This window comes from Lentinula edodes (assembly GCF_021015755.1).
Source record: "Lentinula edodes strain Le(Bin) 0899 ss11 chromosome Unknown C8R40scaffold_13, whole genome shotgun sequence".
Classification (NCBI taxonomy): domain Eukaryota; kingdom Fungi; phylum Basidiomycota; class Agaricomycetes; order Agaricales; family Omphalotaceae; genus Lentinula; species Lentinula edodes.
In genome coordinates, this window is record NW_025764319.1 from 1 (window position 1) to 23085 (window position 23085).

Consider the following 23085-nt stretch of genomic DNA (forward strand, 5'->3'; position numbering starts at 1 on the left):
CACTTTCCATTGCTTCTTCAAGCCCACCAATTAATAACCCTAATTCATTTAGTAGGGGACACATTAATTTGCCGTTTGCTGCAGATGTTCCCAAGACAGATAGGAACTATCTTCAAGCATTGAAACCCAAAGTAGAAGACGAATTTAAGGATCTTCTGGGAATTAAATTAGAAAGTTTAATTCAAGGGAATTGACGGAGGAACAACAGCAGATGGTTGCGTTGAATAAAGACCTCATGGAGGCAAACATGAAAGAAATTAGAGCTGTGAAGTCATTACAGTTGCACTTCAAAGAAGGAGCAGACATTATGACGCAGTTAACAACAGTAATGGCACAGATGGCCAAAGAAAATGCTAAAGGAATGATTAATTCGATACCACCGAGTGGTCCCTCAAATCAATCTAATAGATTTGAAAGAAATACGACACCGAGAAGTTCGAATGGAACTCAGTGGGCATGTTTCTTGTGCAAGTCGACAGATCATTTTATGAATGAATGTCCACACTTGCTGGAATTTACGAAAAGAGGTTGGATGATGCCTGAAGGAGGTGACTCGAAGTGTTACAAATTAAGAGACAACGCTAGAATGCCTCGAGACGATCCGAATATACCTCGATACAAGAAAATTGAACAAATGGCGAAAGACTTGGGATGGGATTGTGCTGAATCCTATTTTGCAAACATGGAAGATGACGAAGATGACAAAGTCATGGACCAGCAGATGAATCCTAACGTCAATCTAGCTGTTTGGATGACAAGAATAGAGGAACTATCAGATAGACTTGGGAATTTGGAAGCACACCGAGAAGATGATGTCCGTGTGTTCAACCAAGATAGTTCAAATGGAAAAAATAAGTACTCCAATGAAGGAGCAGGATCGGTCCATGAGAACTTTAAGATCCAATGCTGTAGCTCCGGAGGAAAGTGAGAAAGCAAAACGAAATCAATTTAATGAAAATACGAAAAGATTAGTATTTGATGGGGTGCATATACCCAAGAAACCAGGTTTAATACCAGGGAAATTGGTTGAAACGACCAATGGAAATCAGAAAACAGTGAGATTTGAGGCTCCAAAGTCCATAGATCGGTCTTTGAAGAAGCCCTCAGTCACAATTGAAGATGTTGATGAATCTGATGACGAAGATGCTATTAAATTAATTCCTTCGTCAAGACCAACGAATCAAATTAATAGCGAACATAGACTATATGATCATGTTCAACCTAGGACGTATTGTCCTATTCAAATTAATACACCTACGAAGGTACCAAGAGACCAGACGAATCAAATTGATAGTCATGGATATACTCCAGCCTATAAAATTAGGAATGAAGTCTCGAGACCGGGTGTAGAAGAAGATATAGCAAAGAAGATATTCAATGCTAAAGTGGATTTGAGTACAGAAGAATTAGCAGCTTTATCACCTGCTATCAGAAAGATTATTATGCGCAAGATACGCAATAGAAGAGTCCGTCCAAGGACTAAAACGAATAACTACGTATCAACTTTATCTGAAGATGGAGAAACTGAAATTTTGGACGATCCATCTAGGGTACAGATGATTGATACATGCATTAGAATTGAAGATCTTTGGCAGGATCAGACGGATATGTTTGAAGTCCTGACTGAGAGTCGTAACAACATTCCTGTGGGATCTATAGTGCAGAAAGACATTGTGGAAAGTTTTCTACGAGACCTTTCCATTGATGATGAACGAAGGAACATTGCCATAGTTGCTAATCAAAGCGTGGCATATGAAGACCATAGTGATCATCCAGTGGTAGTAGCGAATCAATCAAATGGATTACGTGCTGTTACTCCTGAAATCAATAATAAAGATGAAGAGATTGAAAGTGTATTGGACCAAGGTTCACAGATTGTTGTGATAGACCGATTGATAGCTATAGGTCTAGGAATTACTTGGGATCCAGAATTCACGATCAGAATGCAAGATGCAAGTGGAAAATTAAACCAAACTCTTGGTTTAGCGAGAAATATTCCGTTTAAATTTGGTGAAGTTACGGTGTACTTACAACTACACGTACAGAATAAAGCACCATTTCAAGTGTTATTAGGGAGACCTTTTGACGTCTTGGTGGAAAGTGAAATTAAGACCTTTGGAAACGGAGATTCCGAGATAACAATCAGCGATCCGAACTCACACAAGAGGGTTACTGTAGGAACCTATCCTCGTGGCCAGAAAGGTCGAAATATTCAAATTAATACCTCACGATATAATGAACCAAAGAATGTTACACCTGATAATGAAAAATCGACAGGTGAAAATGATTCAAAGGGAAATTTTCATTCCTCGATGAGTTGAGTAGCGACCAAGGAGAGGATGAATACGCTATAAGCTTCCACTTTGATGAACAGCAAAACATCGTATTAGATGGATACAAACGATGTGAACAAGAAACATTCTCTAAGAAGGAGCTTTCTGAAGCATATGTTCTTGCATCTAGGGAACATTTGAAGTCTCAAGATGATCAAGCTGAAGAAATAATTGATTGTTACCTTAATCAAAAGACGATTGGGGATAAACAAGTATTCTGTGTATGGAGAGATGGTGTTTTAGGCGAATTTAACGATCAATTGAATAATGACCAATTCAATTTAAATCCTATAAAGTCGTTCTTCCTTCAAAATGGAAGGATCAAGCCTAAACCCGTACGAAAGAAAGTTCAGAAGAGGCGATTTGTTGAACCTATACTACAAAATTTTAGTTTGGGGGAGAATTGCGATAAGTCTGAATCCACAGAGACTACACAAAATCAATGTAATAACGAAAATACCTCTGAAACGATCAGAGATGATAATTGGAATAAACCTAAAAACTCTCAAAGAACTAGGAAGAGAAAGGTTCAATATGAAATACTCAAAAGAGGAACTGAATCGTTCCAAAGATCCCAACCGAGTTTTGAGAAAGTAAGATATGAGTTGAGGCAACGAAAGAAAGGAAAAGCCCAGGACTCGAAGGACAAGAAGGAGAATGTTCAGCCAGACTTATTGAATGAACCTCCAACAAATAAACTTGAAGAACATATTAAATTGAATCAGCAGGATAGATCTCCTATCAATTTAATAGATGAAACGAATAAACAAGTGGTTAATGAAGCCATAGGAGTCGAGAAACCAATCAACTTGAATACAGAAGAAGTGTTTACGAAGTATAAACCAGTTGACAAAAAGGTTAACCCTATAAAGGCAACGTTACCAGATGAATTTAGAATTGAAAGACACATTCATGGTGATCCGTTATTGGAACTACCTGAATTGTCGAAACGTCCTAAACCGTTTGTTCCTACGGGAAGATATACGGAAGAAAGGAAAGAGATAATAGACAAAAATCATCCTGAAGGATTTTTGTGGGAACAAGAGAGAGATCTTATGCACAAAATGATGTGTAAACAGGAAGCAGGTTTTGCTTGGGAACCAAGTGAAGCTGGGACCTTTAAAAATGAATTCTTTCCACCTGTGAAAGTACCTGTAATTCCACATGAACCGTGGGTTGAAAGGAATATACCTATTCCGCCAGGTATCTTCGAGGATGTGTGCAAAATAATTAAAAGTAAAATTGACTCAGGAATATACGAACCATCGAATGCTAGTTATCGTTCGAAATGGTTCTGTGTCATTAAGAAAGATGGCAAGAGTTTACGATTAGTACATAGTTTGGAACCTTTGAATAAGGTTACCATCCAACACTCAGGTGTACCTCCTGCAACTGCAGATCTAGCAAGATCCTTCAGTGGAAGATCTTGTAGAGGAACCTTGGATTTATATGTTGGATATGATGAACGAGAATTAGATCAATTGTCTAGAGACATGACGACGTTTCAAACGCCGTATGGACCACATAGGTTAGTAAAACTGCCTATGGGGTGGACGAATTCTGTACCTATATTTCACGACGACGTGACATATATTCTACGAGATGAAATACCACACGTAACAATTCCTTACATTGATGATGTACCTGTAAAAGGGCCATCAACTCGATATGAATTACCTGAAGGAGGTTACGAAACCATTCCAGAGAATCCTGGAATTAGACGATTTGTTTGGGAACACTTCCAAAACATGAATAGAGTAATACAACGAATGAAATATGCAGGAGGAACCTTCAGTGGAACCAAAGCATTTCTTTGTTGTGAGGAAACAATTGTCGTAGGACATAGATGTACCTATGAAGGCAGTATGCCAGAAGAACATATTGCTCAAGTAGTCCTAGAATGGCCTTCATGTCGTGATAAGACTGAGGTTCGAGCATTCTTAGGAACTGCAAGTCAATTGAGAATGTTCATTGCGAACTTTGCTAAGAAAGCAGCTCCTTTGACTAAGTTGACGAGTAATGTTCCATTTGAATGGAATGAAAAATGTGACAAAGCAATGGACGAATTAAAGGATGGAATCCGAGACTGTCCAGCTTTGCGACCAATTAATTTTGATTGGGATGTTTACTTAGCGGTGGATACCTCTTACAAAGCTGTGGGATGGTATATCTATCAAATTGATCCGTCTGAAAAGAAGAAGTTCTTCAATTACTTTGGATCAATGACTTTGAATGAACGCGAAGCACAATTCTCGCAATCTAAGAGAGAATTGTATGGCTTGAAATTAGCATTGGAAGCTAGTTATTATCATGTCTATGGATGTAGACGTTTGACAGTTGAAACCGATGCAAGTTATATTAAAGGCATGTTAGACAATCCTAGTTGTGGTCCTAATGCAACCATAAACCGTTGGATTGAGCATGTACGCAACTATCACTTCACATTAATCCATGTAAAAGGTGCAACCCATGGTCCTGATGGATTATCACGAATCACACCTGGCGGATGGCAAACAAAGCGTCCAGAAGTAAATCCAGAAGATTACGTTGATGAGGATGGTGGGGAACCAATTAATTTTATCATGGGAGATGGGGAAACGGGAGAGCCGTATCAATTTGATGACTTCAAAGATCAAATTGACCCTAGAAGTGGTTACTTATACGAAACAGCTCAAGAAGCTGATGATATCGAATTAGATGTCCAAGAAGCTCTAGATGAAGAGCGCAGCTACGAGATTCGTAGGAACCACATGTTAGAAGCCAAAAACGCAACATGTGAAGTCTTCAGTAGGAATTTGTTCCCTACTTTTGACGAAGAATTTGTACAAAACAATCCGTACCCAGAAGCACATAGATCTTCTGAGGGTAATAGATTAGACAAATTAATTCCTTTGATTGGGAAGTACTTGTCGAACCCATCAGATGAATCCCTGGGTGAAATGTCAAAAGATGAACAGATTAAATTTATTAGATTGATTAAGAAATTTCAAGTGGATGACCAAGGAAGGTTGTACCATCGGAATACTGATCAACCTGATCAACCACAATTAGTGGTGGAAAAAGAAAAGCATATGCACATGTTGAATAGTGCACATGATTGTTTAGGACATAAAGGAGTCTTTGCAACAAATGATTTCTTGCAGAAACGATTCTGGTGGCCTGACATATATAAAGACGTGGAATGGTATGTGAAATCATGTAAGGAGTGTCAAAATAGACAGATGAAGCTGTTGAAAGCACCTCCTACTTTGATGCATACACCTTCATTGTTTCAGAAGGTACATGTCGATACAATGATAATGTCGATTCCATCTAATTGTCATAAAGTACGCAGCCCCTATCATTTTCCTTTTCTCACCGTCTCGACGCCTTTACTTGTACGATACATCATCCCATCACTGTCAAACCCCCATCGATTACTGATCCACCTGACCCATCTTCTCCTTCTACTGGCTTCCGCCACCTTCCTTGTTCCTAAACTGTACAGTATTACATCGTTGTTTCTCGCAGACCGGATTATGTATATATAGCCAACCCTCCACAGCCTGGTCCCTTATCTTGACCTCTCTGTCATTATCTGGGACCAGGTATGTGCTTACTTATTATTACCTATGACTACGATACTCAATATATCTCTGTCATTATCTGGGACCAGCCTGCCGCCGTTCTGCTTAGTCGCTCTGCCTTGTTGCCCTGTTCAGTTGCTCCGCCTCGCCGTTCTGCTTAGTCGCTCCGCTTTCCCGCTCCGTTAGTCACTCTGCCTCTGTCGCTTCATGACATTAGGTCAAGATCCATTACTGCACTGACAGCCTACCGATAAGGTTGTCCTTGCAGGGTCTATAGACACCACGTCTTCCCCAGTTCCGCCCGACTCTGAAACACCTGTTGCCAGTATAGACTGCTCCGCACTCCCGCACGCACTTGACCCCAGAGACCAAGCTCACGCCCATAACAACGACGATACTTGGCGCAATTGCCAGTCTCAACCTTGCCCCAACGCCCTTTCGAACTCAATCCAAGAGCCACTCACTGTGAGCAATATAACCTTCCTGCCGATTCCCCAGCCCCGATTGCCTACTCCCATCATGTCGACTCCTATCCCGCCTGCCCCAAACACCTCTGCAGAGGATCTCATGGCTCAGCTCATCAGACAAGTAGCTAACCTTGCTACAGCTATGTAGGAACGCTCATCCTCTAAGTCAAGCATGAACAAACCCGAGGTTTTCAAGGGTAAAGATGGCGCTGAAGCCTGTCGCTTCATGGCTCAGTTCCAGAATTGGGCGTCAGAACAACCGGATCTCGCCAAAAGCCAAGTAAAACTCATCAAGTCCGCCTTGGGCTTCTTCACAGAAAGTGCTGGAGATTGGGCAACTCCCCATCTGCTACATTTCAATGCGGAAAATCCCCCTTTCGGAGGAAATTGGGAGGCGTTTCTGAAGGAATTTAGCCAACGGTTTGAACCAATGGACCGAAGCCCGTAGCGAGATCAAGAATCTCAGGCAAAGTAAAGGACAGACAGTTGCGGAATTCGCTCAGAAGTTCAAGGATATCGGAGATCGGACTGAAATGTCTGATATTGACTTGCGGGAACGTTTCTTCACTGCATTACTCCCAGAGATCCGACAACACCTCATCACCGTAAACATTGCCCAAGGAATTGCTCCGACTCTGAAGGAGGCAATCAAACGGGCTATATCGGTGGATGTCTACCTGCACGATCCCACCATGACTGGCCGGAACTCTGGATACCCTCCCGCGCATACCACTCATACCACCCCTGCTGACCCCCACGCTATGGACATTGATGCAACCCACATCAGTAATAGGAATACTAGGGAGGCATTCCTAGCTCGCATGCGAGGACGATGCTTCGGCTGCAGTGCCCAAGGTCATGTCAAGCAAAACTGCCCACACCGAGAAACCACCTGCCGCTACTGTGGACGCCGAGGACATCTGGAAGCAGTCTGCCAAGACAAATTCATGGGACTCGGACGAGACCGAGGCCGACGTCAGCAACCTCGACGCCAACAGATATCCGCTACGGGACCCGCGCCATTCTCCCTATTCCCAAACGAATCCGTCCAAATCGCGTCCTCAACCCCAACATCTGCTCCTGCACCTGTAGCTGCTACTCCGAGCCCTCCTAACCAGGACTTTTCCAATCAGATTGGTCAAATAAGGGAATTACTTGATCGTGCTAATGCTATGTCCTCCTCGTCTTCTGGTTTTCAACAGGGTTTTTAAAGAGGGTACCCGCTTCGGCTGCACCGAGAGTACCCCGTAATCAGTTTGGTATGTTCGCTACTTCTTCGTATGACTCGCACCCATCATGTACAATATCGTCGATCCGGGAATTAAACTCCACGTCCCCACATTTCCGAATTCATGCAAGAATAAGAGGAAGGAATCACAGTATAACAACTGCAGCCATGGTAGACTGTGGAGCTACCGCCCTGTTTTTAAACCAAGACTTTGCCACCCGGAACCACGTAAGATGTGCACCCCTCCATAAACCAATCGACGTTTTTAATATCGATGGAACACCTAACCGAGCTGGACGGATAACCCATTTTGCATGTCTAGCACTCACAGTGGATAATCAAGAGCGATGGATGGACTTTCTGATCACCAACCTAGGGGGTGAAGACATCATCCTTGGACTCCCCTGGCTACGGAAGGTAAACCCGGAGATTGATTGGGAGAAAGGACGACTCTCAGTAAAGCCTCCTTGTAAGACCTGGGTCAAAATAGGTCTTAGGGTAGGTTTTGGTATATGGAGGTTTATGTTGTAGCGTGCTAGGAGCAGGCTGGAGCTCGAAGGGAGCTACGAGAACCGCGACCGAGGACGGGAATGACCTAGTAGTGGCTGGAACGACGGGATGGTGACCCTTGAGGGGTTCCTAGGAGGTCCAGGGAGGTCCCTAAGGCGTAGGGAGGTTAAGGAAGGGTGCGGGACCGTACAATATTGCGTAGTAGGAGTTGTACTCGCTAGAATGTCAATATAGGATCGAGTAGGTCGTATGTATAGGTGGGTCTCGAGGTTGTAAGCTCCCGAGAAGGGACGTGCCAGGGAGGGTAGGTCCCTGGGGGCTAGGCTTGAGGATGGACGTCCTCGAGTGTGGGAGGTGGTAACGGAGAAGCAGTACGTAGTTCGACGTGAGGGGTAGCTTCGACGTTACCTAGATCGAGGTCCTGAAGCCTATAGAATAGCTAGGGAGCTCAAGGAGGTTTGGGGAGGTTAGCTCGCCAAGGCGGTAGGCGTTGGGGAGCTTTAGTATTGTTCGAGGGAGCTCGGGAACTCACTCGGATTGCTTAGACGTGAAGTAAAAGCGTGTATTGGATCGTATAGACGATCACAGAGACGATAGACAAGAGTTGAGAGAAACAGAGGTAATGAAACAGAGAGTAAAGAGAAATCCGTATGGTTAGCAGGTACAAAGGGACAGGGACTGGACCTATACAAAAGGGTGTGTGTTCAAAATATACCAAGCTGGGGCTTCAGGACATTGCGGCGTTACTTAAATAGGTACGGGAAGTGAACAAGAGAACATCTGGAGGCATGAGGTAGCTAATCGGAGGGAGGGAGGTAATCGAGATTAATACTTAAAGGGGTTATCGGCTAGAGGGCTTTCGTACGCGTGTCGGGGTGAAGGACGTTTGGGTAGTGGCGTCAGAAATACTTGGGGAGGTGTCTGGTGGTACTTGGGGAGGTGCGGAGGACATACAGGAGGTGGGTAGGACGTATGGCAACGTGTGGTGGTTACTGGGACTGGTCTGGTTGTAGCCAGGGCATGACACTCCTTGAGTAACGATAGAAGAAGTCCCAGACGAGGAGATCTTGTACTCTCATCTAGCCGCCACTCACACAGAAAGCCCAATCCTCGAACTCCCAGAACCGGAATCTCCTGCAGAAAACCCCCACATTGAGGTGCCACCAGAAACGACCCTTGAACAGAGCGAATCAATAGCAGTTGAAGAACTATGTTAAGATCATGCAACCCGTGTAACCGTGCCAAAGCCACAAGGTGTCTAAGTGCGGAAGACGAGTGGGACAGTAGTGAAGTTATTAACAACACCGCCGTTACGCTGTTAGTCCCCGGAGAGCGAGAGTAGAGAGAGAGAGGCTAAGTAGCAGCCAGGTCGGAGCGGCGGTATCGCCGATGACGAGGAGCGAACCAGAGGACGTTCAAGTCCTAAGGTCGAGGGGAACGTACTTCGAGGCGTTGAGCCTGAAGACTTTAGAGAAGAGTTAAGTTGAGAAGGGAGATCTAAGTTGATAATTAAACTGAGGAACTACAGTAGTGTACAAGCAGTATTTATATCTACGGAGCGGAGCGCCAGACTAACTACTAGGAGTTATACGTGTAGTCCTGCAGGGTAAAGTAAAAGACAATAAGAAGGAGCTAGAGTGAATGGGTATGTGTAGCGAGAAAGAACAATAAGGAGAGATTACAATAAAAGGTAGATCTTCGGGATACCGAGCGGCGGAATGGAGGCCCGAGGCATGGGCTTGACAAACTACCAATACACCGAATTCGAGCCAATCATAAAACTCGCCACGCATGGGTAAAAGCAGGAATTCTAGAGGAACAGACGGAGGAAGTCTGGTGCGCCGCAGGATTCACTTACTCCCAGCAGCTAGCAGAGGAAGCCAACCGAGACAAACCCGTTAAAACCTTCAAAGAAATGGTCCCTGAGCAGTATCGTGATTTCAAGAAGGTTTTCTCAGAATCCGCCTCCGAACGATTACCTGCCCACCAACCTTGGGACCATGCAATTGATCTCGTACCTGGAGCACCGGCAACCATGCGTACCAAGATTTATCCCATGTCCCTAAACGAGCAGGAGGAGTTGGATCGTTTCCTAGAAGAAAACCTACGAAAAGGCTATATCATCCCCTCAAAATCACCAATCTCATCACCGGTCTTCTTCGTAAAGAAGAAGGATGGGAAACTCCGTTTTGTACAAGATTACCGGAAACTGAACGAGTACACTGTGAAGAACCGATACCCTCTCCCATTAGTTGCTGACATCATTAGCCGACTTCAGGGAGCAAGATACTTCACAAAGTTTGATGTCCACTGGGGTTATCATAACATACGGATTAAGAAGGGGCATGAATGGAAAGGCGCGTTCGCAACAACCCGAGGCTTGTTCGAGCCTAAGGTCATGTTCTTTGGTCTCACAAATTCCCCTGCCACGTTCCAAGCACTTATGAATGCTATATTTGCTGATCTCATTGCAGCCGGCAAGGTGGCAGTCTACCTAGATGACATCCTTATCTTCAGTAACGATCTCGAGGAACACTGACGAATGGTATGGGAGGTATTAACTCGGTTAGAAAAGCACGACCTCTACCTACGACCCAAAAATGCGAATTTGAACAGCAACAGATTGAATACCTCGGACTCATCATCTCAGAAGGGGAGGTGAGAATGGATCCAGTAAAAGTAGCGGCTGTTCGCGACTGGCCAGTCCCTACTAATCTTCGGGAACTACGAGGGTTCTTGGGATTTGCAAACTTCTACCGGCGCTTTATCCGGAACTTCGCCAAAATAGCACGACCTTTGAACGACCTGACGGAGAAAGACACCAGCTTTACCTAGACTGACACTCAACAGAACGCATTTGACACCCTTCGAGGAGCCTTCATCTCCGCACCAATCCTTGCTCTATGGACACCAGACAGGCCTACTCGAATTGAGGTAGACGCATCAGGCTTTGCCACGGGAGGCGCCCTTATGCAGAAGCAAAACGACGGCCAATGGCATCCGGTAGCCTTCAGATCGGCATCCATGCAGCCAGCGGAACGGAACTACGAAATTTATGATCGAGAGATGCTTGCTATCATTGAAGCACTGAAGGATTGGAGGAACTTTCTAGAAGGACTCCCTCAACCATTCGACATCATTACGGACCATTCGAACCTCGAATTCTGGCGCACTGCACAAGACCTCACCCGCTGACAAGCCTGATGGGCCCTCTATCTGTCACGGTTTGACTTTCATATGATCCACCGCCCTGGCAGAGTAAACACCCAAGCTGATGCTCTCTCCCGCATGGCAGTTCATCATGTATCGGACAGCGATGATAACCGGCAACAGACAGTCCTTAAACCCGGCCACTTCGTAAAAATTGCAGCTTCGATCCTACAGAACCCCTTAGAGGATCGTATCCGGAAAGCCTCAGAATGGGAGGCACAGGTATTGGAGGGTCTCAAAACAGTCAAAGAGCACGGACTACAGCGCTTGGCCAACAGGATAGCCGAATGGGAAGAGGACAATGGGTTGGTCTACTACCGAGGTCGAGTATACGTACCAGCAAACGATGACCTATGCACTGAGGTACTCCGTCAATGCCACGGCCATCCAACTGCAGGACACCCCGGACTACACGGGACACTTGACTTGGTCAGTACCCATTTCTGGTGGCCCACGTTGCGCTCTTTTGTGGAAAAATATGTTGAGGGATGCGAGGTTTGTGCCCGTAAGAAGATCCAGCGACACCCACGGGCCGTAACTCAACCATTAGATGTACCATCCGGTCTATGGGAAGAGGTAGGGGTCGACCTGATAACACAGCTACCTAACTCCCAAGGCTACGATGCTGTCTTGGTTTGCACAGACCTGTATGGAAAACAAATTCACGCTATTCCTTGCACCAGCTCCATCACAGCCAAAGGCGTTGCCGATATTTACTACCGAGAAATCTTCCGTCTCCATGGTCTTCCTCTTCACTTTAAATCCGACCGCGGACCCCAGTTTGCAGCTAAACTCATGCGATCCCTTCTCGCTAGGCTAGGAATTAAATCAGATATACTGTCCTCAGTCCAATGGCCAAACTGAACGAGCAAATCAGGAAGTAGAGAAATACATCCGCCTCTATGTGGGACGACGACAAGATGACTGGGCAGAGCACCTTCCCATGGCGGAGTTTGTGATTAACTCACGGACTCATTCTGCTCTGGGCATGTCCCCGTTCGAGCTAACCTACGGCTATCTTCCCCTGTTCAATATCCCAGTGGGCCAACGCAGCGGTATTCCAGCTGTAGATGACCGTATACGGATTCTCTGAGAAGCGCGACAAGATGCCGGGGCTGCCTTACACCTAGGAAAGAAACAACAGAAGGAGGGATATGAACGCGGGAAGCGGAAAGCTGATCAATTTAAAGTTGGAGACCTAGTCTGGCTCAGTGCAGAGGACATTAACCTTCAGCTTTCCAGTGAAAAGTTAGGAGATCGACAGCTTGGCCCTTATCGCATTCTGGAGAAAATTGGCCCTTTAGACTACCGCCTTGACCTTCCCCTATCCCTAGATCGCCTCCATCCCGTCTTCCATGTTGATAAACTATACCCCTGGAAAGGTAACTCCATTAATGGCGAAATACCAACACCACCAGAGCCGGTATACTTAGAGGATGAAGATGAACCGGAATACAAAGTAGAGGAGATCTTAGACAGCCGGGTTCGATGGAAGAAGTTGGAATATTTGGTTAAGTGGAAAGGTTACGACGCAGGGCACAACTCTTGGGAACCCGCAGCCAACCTCAGTCGAGCACCAAAAATTGTTCGGGCCTTTCATAAAAAACACCCAACGGCGGCAAAACCTTGACCATCGAGGACAATGGTCATAAGGAGGGGGGTAATGTCATAAAGTACGCAGCCCCTATCATTTTCCTTTTCTCACCGTCTCGACGCCTTTACTTGTACGATACATCATCCCATCACTGTCAAACCTCCATCGATTACTGATCCACCTGACCCATCTTCTCCTTCTACTGGCTTCCGCCACCTTCCTTGTTCCTAAACTGTACAGTATTACATCGTTGTTTCTCGCAGACCGGATTATGTATATATAGCCAACCCTCCACAGCCTGGTCCCTTATCTTGACCTCTCTGTCATTATCTGGGACCAGGTATGTGCTTACTTATTATTACCTATGACTATGATACTCAATATATCTCTGTCATTATCTGGGACCAGCCTGCCGCCGTTCTGCTTAGTCGCTCCGCCTTGTTGCCCTGTTCAGTTGCTCCGCCTCGCCGTTCTGCTTAGTCGCTCCGCTTTCCCGCTCCGTTAGTCACTCTGCCTCTGTCGCTTCGTGACACTAATGGATGTAAATATATCATCCATGGAAGGGATTCACTGTCTTCGTGGTCGGAGGCCCGAGCAGTAAAACATGAGAATGCTAGAACTTTAGGAGAATGGTTCTTTGACGATATAATTTGTCGTTGGGGATGTCCTGAAGAAGTGGTGACCGATAATGCAGGTCAAATGAAAAACATGCTAGCTTGGTCAGAAGAGAAGTATGGAATTAAAGGAATAAGAATTTCCGCCTACAATTCTCAAGCTAATGGAAAGATTGAAAGAGCGCATTTGGACATACGCCAGGCTTTAATTAAAGCAACTGGTGGAGATGTATCTAAATGGTTCTACTTTTTGAAAATGATACTATGGGCGGATAGAGTAACACCAAGACGTGGTCTAGGTTGTTCTCCATATTTCCTGGTAACAGGAGCTGAACCGTTGCTTCCCTTTGATATAGTGGAATCAACTTGGTTGGTGAATCCACCTAATAGAATCTTAACTAGAGATGAATTAATTGGATATCGTGCTCAAGCTCTGTCGAAACATAACTCATTCATTGAGAAAGTACGACGTAGAGTAGATGCAAATAAAGTTGCAGAGCTACGAAGATTTGAACGAAAATATAGACATACAATTAAAAATTGGAATTTCAAACCAGGTCAATTGGTACAGGTTAGAAATTCTGGAATCAAAAAGAGTTTGGATAGAAAGATGTATCCAAGATATAGAGGACCTATGGTTGTAATCAGACGGACTAAGGGGGGCTCTTATATCATTGCTGAAATGGATGGAACAGTACTCAAAGAGAAGGTCGGAGCCTTCAGAGTATTGCCGCATTTTACACGAGAAGAACCAATTGAATTGCCAAACAATATTCATGAACTTATCGACTTAACTGCCGAACAATTAGATTTAATGGTAGAAGACGAAGATGAATATTGGATGACACCAGAAAATGATTACATATTTGATGCCATACCACATTTGAGACTCTCAGATACCAACTTTGACGAAGAACTCAGTGAGGAAGAGGATCAATAATCAGATTGAAACTCTAGATGATATACTGTTACAAACTAACATCATGAAATGAATGGCGATGGTAAGATGATGCATCTACTATACAGCTGTGATGGCGTAAAGACAGTAGGCATGAAACAAATGAATACGAATAGAGGAAACCATGTAAAGACAGTGGGTCAACACGAACAACTGTTTTTATAATATTTATGGGTTTTAAACAAATGCATCTAAATGATGATGTATCAGTTTAAATGAAAATCAATTAGATGGAATGCAGACCTAGGCAGAGACGTGTCCTTTGTCTTCCATCATAGGAGTAACACCACGAGTGAATGGAGTAGTGGCTCGTTCGACGGTCTTAGGGACTGGAACAGCATTCTCTGTAGGAGTGACGACGGTGTCCTCAGAACCAGTGGTGGGAATACTCTGAGCAGTAGCGAAACTTGTGTCAGAAGCAGAAGAGTCTGAACCAGAATCTTGGCGACTTTTCAAGATGCTGCAAGCTTCGTCCGCAATTACCTTGGCAATACGTGCACGAGTTGCATAAGTCTTGACCAGGTTTGCGTTAAATTCGAATTCAGCTGCCTGAAAGTTGAGTGTAGCAGCAATGAATTTGGTACTTTGCGACTCAAGAGGAGCTGGCGGAGTATCGAGATTGGAAGATACGACTTGAGCAAGAGCATGATTGATATGCTTGCTATGGGTCACTAAAACATGAAATAAGAATCCATTTGAAACGGATTCGAATTAAATTAAATCACCTTTATCTTCAGCGAGGCACGACATACAGTTAGAAGAAACATGACTGTCAGCGTGGCAATGAACCTTGCTGAGACGAGGAGAAACATCGTTCACAGCAGACTTTTCATCCTTATTGGAACCTTTGTTGGAACCAGTGGTGGGATAGGGAGTGCTGCGACGATTCTACGACATAGAATGAGTCGTAGATACAGAACATGATCCCATTTTAACTCACCTTGATAAAAGAGAGAGTAGGCTTCTGTTTGAAACTGCGTTCAGTTCCAGATACCAACTCGTCCTCGGAGGCTGAGTTCATCTGAACGAAATTGATAAATCAAATTAATTGAGATTAGATCTGAGAATTTACCTCGACATCAGAGTCGAAACGAACAGATCTAGGTTCACGTTTGACGTCATGAGAGGAAGCAAATCTAGTAGCTTTCTTCTTGGACTTCCTGATAAAACGAGAATTTTCGGAACGAGTAGAAGCCTCGTGATCCGAATGAACAGAACGAGCACGATCAAGGAGACGATTCCTAACAAAAGTGTTCTGAAAAGACTATTAATGTAAATAGTCACGAATGAAATTGATACATACACGAGCATCATTGGCAAAAGCCATGAACTTAAGATGTTGCTCGAAGTGAGAATCACTGACGATGTCAGGAAATAGTTTGTGCCCGAGACACAACGTATCGATAATGCTCTGACGAGCAGTCAAGTTAGAAGTCAGTCTAACATGACTACGAAGTGTAACAGGCTTTTCCTGATAATAAACGATTTAAATTAATACGTATCAATTAAATTGAATGAAGACTACATACCAAGAGATCATGAAGATACTCGGTAGACCGACAAAGGACAGAAATTGTTGCCTTGTCGGGATTGTTCGTCTTCTTGCCTTTGTACGAAGCAAGTAGCTGCTGCAAAGCACCCAAGTGGGGCTCAGCAACTCGAGCGATGTCAAGATCCTTCTTGTGATGGATGGGCATGCTAGGATGAACGATGATAGATGTTGATGGAACTTTATATGGAATGAGAGCTCGAGTGAGTTCGACTAATGCAAGTCGACTTGGAACGAATGGCATATTGAAAGTCAATTGGCCTGAGCTTTTATACCAAAACAGTGAAATCAAGATCCTGACCAAATTAGGACAACTGAGGACAGTTGGATTCTTTAGTTTGGGGGAGGAGGATATCGATTTGATTGAAAATTTACAAAATTTCAATTAGACTAATAGTTTTGCAATTAGATTGAATGGTATTGCGAACGCAGTGACCCAGAATTGATCAAAGTGATCATACAGAAGGTCTTAATGGGCGGAATGAGTAAAGAAACTGCGCCTAGAACCTGAAAGTGGAGTTGAGAATACCTCCCAAAGTTGTTATGATCAATGGCGAACGGAGATCGACTTGAGCACTCAGGACAAGGAAGACAGTAAAGTCTTGCGGACCTGATCTCGCATGAAAATTCATGCCAGGATCCGGAATGGAGTCTTACTTTGAACCCCTATTCAAAGGTGGAACTCAGAACTGGCTCGATAATTCGCAAGCACTCATTCAAATTAAAACAAGAATCGAGTTGAAAAGGATATTGAGTGAACCATGGATATAGGAATTCATTCAAATTAATAGAGACTTAAGTTCACTCATTCAAATTAATATAAACATGAGCATGGGAGCTCGTAAATTGAGATATACAAGATAGCAAAAGGCTATCCACAAAAGAGCAATAGGTAAAGCTACCTACAAGAAATACAAGAAAAGATACAAAAAGATATTAGATTAATGAAATCTAATTAAAACGAAATGGTCTCGAGCGACCGGTGGTCCTGAAAAGGTCCATAGATGAGATGTTGGGTCTGAAGACCCGTAAAGACGATACGACCGCGAGTGGTCAGCTATAATGAGATATATGGGCATGGAAGCCCGTCCGTGTATGACAAAATATTAAAAAAAATAATAATAATAATAATAACGCCCCGACGCCCAAGGAACCAGCTACGACTAGAGAGTCTGCGCTGACTCTGCCCCCTTGTCAGGAGACAGAGCTCGCTTGGCCAAACTCTCGATAGTAGGGAGATCCAGCTCCATAGGAACCGATCCCCCTACTTGACTGCTAGCACCCTCGTCCGCAGACCCCCTCTCGACTTCCTTGAGGCCTTCCAAAGCCTCGGTAGCAGAATCCGGAGGCGGGGAAGACTCGACCAGGTGTCCTTGTTCATCGATGTGCGCCGTTGACTCGCCAGAATGGATGCTGCGTAGCAGTTCGATCCATTCCCCTGGAGTTCGATTGTCGAAGTCCAGCCCACTCAAATTGAATGGACTGGGCCAATGGAATAGAGTGGCCATAAGGGTCCACTCATTTAGACTAATCGCCCGACGATTGGGCTCGGCGGCCTTGAGTGCTTCCAGTACAACAATGGGGTCCTCTCCTGCATTCTGCAGATCCAAGATGGATCGCAAGAAGAGGTCCTGTGTGGTGTCGAAAAGAGACCCGAGCTGTTTCAATTGGTCATTCAAGTCGGTGGCTCGTCGTAATGAGTTTGCTAGATCTAAATAAAATCGAATGAATCAAATTAAATAAATCAAATCAAATAAAATAAAAAGGACTTACTATGCGTGCTACTAGAAGAGGCCTTATGGAGCGCGTTGAGTGTGTCCATAGCCAGTTCCACGTCCAAGGATCCTAAGCACTTTAGGCTCCGAGAGGAGCAAGCCTGGCATTTGTACCCGGGTATTGGAGCAGAATTGGCTTCCAAGTCCCCTCAAGCAAGCGCCGAAACGCAAGCCTGACTTGGGAGGGAAGGCTACATAAATTGAAACATGTTAGCAATTAAATTAATTAAAAAGTCAGATAAAATCCTACATCACAAATCACCCGGTTCACCTGCATTAGATCCTGCATAGTAAAACGAGCATTTTGGGTCTCCAAGATGGAGCCCAGCAAACTCAGGATTAACGGCAAGAAGGGGATTTTCGCGATTCAAGGCAGTGCTATTCTATTAAATTAATAGAATTAGTATTAACTAAATTAAATTGAATCACTGTGACTTACCCTGGCATGTGCAAACTTTGGAAAGGGTGTGAAAGCACCAGTTGACTGCTCTGGAAGTCGTAAGCGACCTTGAGCATCCGCCAAGAGTACCGGTTGGAAGGTACTATCGGGGGAACGCTCAGGAGCGGACTTTGTGGCGACCTTTGTAGCTCGTTTGGGGACGGACACCTGTTTAATCGAACAACGAGGCAACGAAGCTGCAATAGAATTAAATTAAAGAAATAAAAGCGAAAAAGCAATGATGAAATGTTACCAGAAATTGAAGATGTCATTTTTGGGCGTTTTGGAGAAGGCGCAGAGTCCTCCTCCTCATCCTCATCTTCTTCCTCGTCTTCAGACTCTACTTCATTGGAAGCAGAGTCGTCTTCAGAAACAACTACTTGTCGGGATTTGCCTTTTGCAGTAGTTGGTGCGATTTTCCTTGAACAAGGAGGGAGTCGAACTCTTTTATAAACCATGGCAGAAGGAGTAGGCTTAGAGGCTTTGGAATCTTCGACTACCTTGACGGTAGTTTTGGGTTTAGGCTCTTTCCTGTCCACGGAAACCTTGGTAGAAGACGAAGCTCGAGAAGCTGAAACTGCAGACGGGAACCCGCTTAAGAGCTCATTATCTGAATCTTTTGAACGGGTGGAACGGGGAGAAGCAACTAAATCAAAAACAAAGATGAAATAAATAAATAAAATGAAACAAATTGAGAAATTAAACTAATACTCACAAAACGCGGAGGCATCAGCCTTGAGACCCTCGACCTCACGATTCCTTCTAAGTGCCCTAGGGGGCACCACTGGTGCTTTAGTGGTCGGAGGAGGAGAGAGAGTTTCAGAAGTAATGGAAGGGGGAATGGTTGATGAATTCCTGAAAAGAACGCCTTGACCGCGTAGTGAGGCAAAGGGATCTAGATCCCTGGAAGGCACCAAACGCATGATTGCGCTTCCCTCGCGAAAACGTAAACAAAATGGAATAGGGATGGTAGGGAATTGTTCAAGATTGAGGACGCCCTGTGAACCCAATTAATAAGATAAAAAGGATTAAAAAAACAAAAAAAAAAAGATGTGCTTACCGAACCAGGAGAACGGTGTTCAGGGGGAATTCCCCATTGCTGCTCCAAATCATCCCTCAAGAAGGCGGGGAGATTGTGAGACAAGTGCTCAGCAGTGAGAATGACATGTTCCGCAAACAAGGGACAATTCGCTCGACCCATCCAAAAGTCGCGAAGATAAAGCTAAAAAGAAGGAGGAATTAAATGGGATACAGAAACGAAAGAGGAAGTAAAAGACGCACCAAGAAAGGTGCCGCCTCCTCAAAGACGTTATATATTCCCTCGGATTCTGTTGGAGCCATATCTTCAAGTAAAATTTGTAATGTGCGAACGGCCATTTGGGCTGAACAGAACAAGTCCAGGCCAGAGGCCACGGACAAGGGACGTGAAGTCTCGATAGAAAAACAGAAAGGGACCAATGCGCGAGGATAAGAGAATGCTGGAAAAGTGCTGGACCCATCGTAATCCAGAGTATGTTGAGGGCTCAGGAGTGGAGGAATATAATCGCCTGCTTGAAGACGCTGAAAGACGGGGCTATCGAAAAACAATGGTAGCGCCGACTTGATTTGAGTGCTCGCTAAAAGGACTTGTGCCTCTAATAACGAGGTTGGTAAACGCGTGGTTGAAACTGCAGTCCGAGTTTGACTCGAAGTGGCAGCCATTTTGTGTGGATGAATAAGATGGAGGAAAGAAATGAAGGGAGAAAACGGACTTCAACAAAAAAATTTGTTGAACCCCATGCCCGGAACCAAATAAACATACACACTGAATCAGTGTGTACGTCAGAACAGTTCTCCGTGAAATGGAAGCTCGTTCTGTGACTAGATGATAAAAAGATTGTGAATTAAAATTTTGAAATGTGATACGAATACCGAAAAAGTATCCAATTCAAATTGAGCACTAAACGGCTACGATTGGTAGCAGGCGTGTGAATAAATTGATAAGATGAGCGCTAGAAACCCATTTGAGGGCATCCAAATTGATTGGAGAGCACGGAGAAGTAGAGATCCAAACCCAGTGAATTACATTAAAAGGAGATATAGTCTTGTCGAATCAATCTAATAACAGATTGGGTATCCTTTCCCTATACAAAACTACGAATGACCGAGGACGGTCAAATTCTTTAGTTTGGGGGGGATGACACGCCTAAATTTTGGCTAGACGTCTATGCTGTGAATTGTAACATTTTCACGTATAGATTTGTATCGAGAGGACTGTAATTGAGACCCAGATTGACAGTCAAAGTCAATACTGAATCAGTCTAATAAGTTGAAGGGACCATATACCCATACTACCACAAGTTGGTTAGTTTACCCATCCCCGATACTACCTATGGATAGCAGTCTACCTGTTTGTCAAGCAGGATTATACCAGACTCGGTAACGAGCTTGCCTCGTTTTTGTGTGAAAGAGAAAGGAAGGAATCTAATGGGCACTCCAACCAACCAATCTAATACACAATATGCGAGTTCACTGCTATCAAATTTATTTAATAGCAAGGGGTAGCGTTGGCAAAGGTTCTGCAAAGCTTTGAGAGCTAAGTAAGAAGCTTTGATCAATCAATTTGAATCGTTCTAAGGATTCGATATATTCCTTTGATCAAGGTAGATTTAGCACGATTTGTGCTGTGGTTTGTATTGATTTGGGTATATCAAGAATTGGGGGTTTGAATCAAAGTAAATTAAAACCGAAACACACAGACCCCTACGGAGGGCTAGAACTATGTGCTGGCACAACCACACAGCGTGATTTGCCCTTAAGACCAACGACTGATCCTAAGTTCGAAGAATACCCAACAACTGGATAGACTTCTCGCAGTCACAAGGAGCAGAACACGACGTTCCTATACTCACAAGTGCCGGGCCCGAATGGCTGCTAGCGAAGAGGTTTCAGTCTGGCGGGAGTGTGTCTTTCCTTTTTACGGATTAGCACTGCAATGTCGTCCCAAAATCACTTCCATTCCAGATACATCGGATCGCTATTTATACATACAGAATATAGAGTCGCATAGTACAATTAATTTAATACAATAAACGTTCGGAACCGCAAGGAAACTTCTACACTCAGTCAGATACCATTTAATTTGAATCTACATGTCCTTATTTGGTCCATATTGGTTCCAAGATTCTAGTATACCTCCAAACATAGGTAGGTACTTCAATATTCATTTAATTTAATTGTTTTTGGAGGATGACTCGAATGGTGTTCAACTGTCATTGCTGTTCAACACTTACTTCGATCGTTTGTCACCTTGTCCGGAGGCAAATCAGCTCTCCTCGATTCTAATCCTATCAATCTGATTCATCTGGATTAAACTAATTGCTTCTCTCTTTCAATAGACACCCATTGTGCCTACACTCAATCAAGGGAGTTACACATAGTATTCATTCAATTGCATTCTTCAATATTTTCTATGTCAGGACTCTTTGACATTCATTTGATATGCCTTCGGAGCCTCGCAGTACTTCGATCATTCTTCTAGTCATTTTCCTCAACCATGCAACTCGATTGGTCTATTAGACTAAACCGCAGTCTTTTAGATTAATGCATGATCTCGTTCTAGAAGGAGTATTTGATAATTCCTGAGTTCTAGAAAGTCATTTCGAGTCAATCCTCGGTTCATGGTCACTTGAGTAAGTTCTTCCAAACTCCTGCCAGTGTAAGGTCCAATAAGAATACCCTTGGTATGTCATACGTGAATGGTCATCCTTCGGATGTAGTTCGAGTCTGGTATAATCCTGCTTGACAAACAGGTAGACTGCTATCCGTAGGTAGTATCAGGGATGGGTAAACTAACCAACTTGTGGTAGTATGGGTATATGGTCCCTTCAACTTATTAGACTGATTCAGTATTGACTTTGACTGTCAATCTGGGTCTCAATTACAGTCCTCTTGATACGAATCTATACGTGAAAATGTCACAATTCACAACATAGACGTCTAGCCAAAATTTAGGCGTGTCTGTCACGAAGCGGCAGAGGCGGAGTGACTAGCGGAGCAGGGAAGCGGAGTGACTAAGCAAGGCGATGAGGCGGAGCGACTAAGCAAGGCGGTGAGGCGGAGCGACTAAGCAGAGCGGAGGCAAACTGGTCCCAGATAATGACAGAGATATATTGAGTATCGTAGTCATAGGTAACAATAAGTAAGCACATACCTGGTCCCAGATAATGACAGAGAGGTCAAGATGAGGGACCAGGCTGTGAGGGGTTGGCTTTATATACATAATCCGATCTGCGAGAAATGACGATGTAATACTGTACAGTTTAGGAACAAGGAAGGTGGCGGAAGCCAGTAGAAGGAGAAGGGTAACAGGTGGATCAGTAATCGATGATGGGGATCAGGTGGGTCAGTAATCGATGGGATTTGACAGTGATGTAATCGTACAAGTAAGGGCGTCGAGACGGTGAGAAAAGGAAAATGATAGGGGCTACATACTTCATGACATTACCCCCCTTCTTATGACCATTGCCCTCGATGGTCAAGCTTTTGCTGCTGTGGGGTGCTTCTTGTGGAAGGCACGAACAATTTTTGGAGCCCGGCTCAGGTTGGGCGCTGGTTCCCAGGAGTTATGCCCTGCGTCGTATCCCTTCCACTTTACCAGGTATTCCAACCTCTTCCACCGGACCCGACTATCCAGGATTTCCTCTACTTCATACTCCGGTTCGTCTTCATCCTCTAGGTAGACCGGCTCTGGTGGTGGTGGTATTTCTCCATTGATAGTGTTACCTTTCCAGGGGTAGAGTTTGTCAATATGGAACACAGGATGAATGCGGTCAAGGGAGATAGGGAGGTCAAGGCGGTAGT

The 23085-nt window shown here is 44.3% G+C and overlaps 1 protein-coding gene across 1 annotated transcript; it reads right to left on the bottom strand.

Annotated features, from left to right (window-relative positions):
- Nucleotides 1–17192: 17192 nt before the first annotated feature.
- On the bottom strand, nt 17193–19944 carry C8R40DRAFT_1169360 (uncharacterized protein; the record flags this gene model as incomplete). The annotated part of the gene is made up of 9 exons (XM_046231361.1): nt 17193–17740; nt 17803–17824; nt 17883–17995; nt 18067–18187; nt 18244–18440; nt 18497–18889; nt 18959–19241; nt 19304–19465; nt 19525–19944. The coding sequence occupies 9 exons, from the start codon at nt 19942–19944 to the stop codon at nt 17193–17195; spliced, it is 2259 nt and encodes a 752-aa protein (XP_046087334.1).
- Between the last annotated feature and the right edge of the window lie 3141 nt (nt 19945–23085).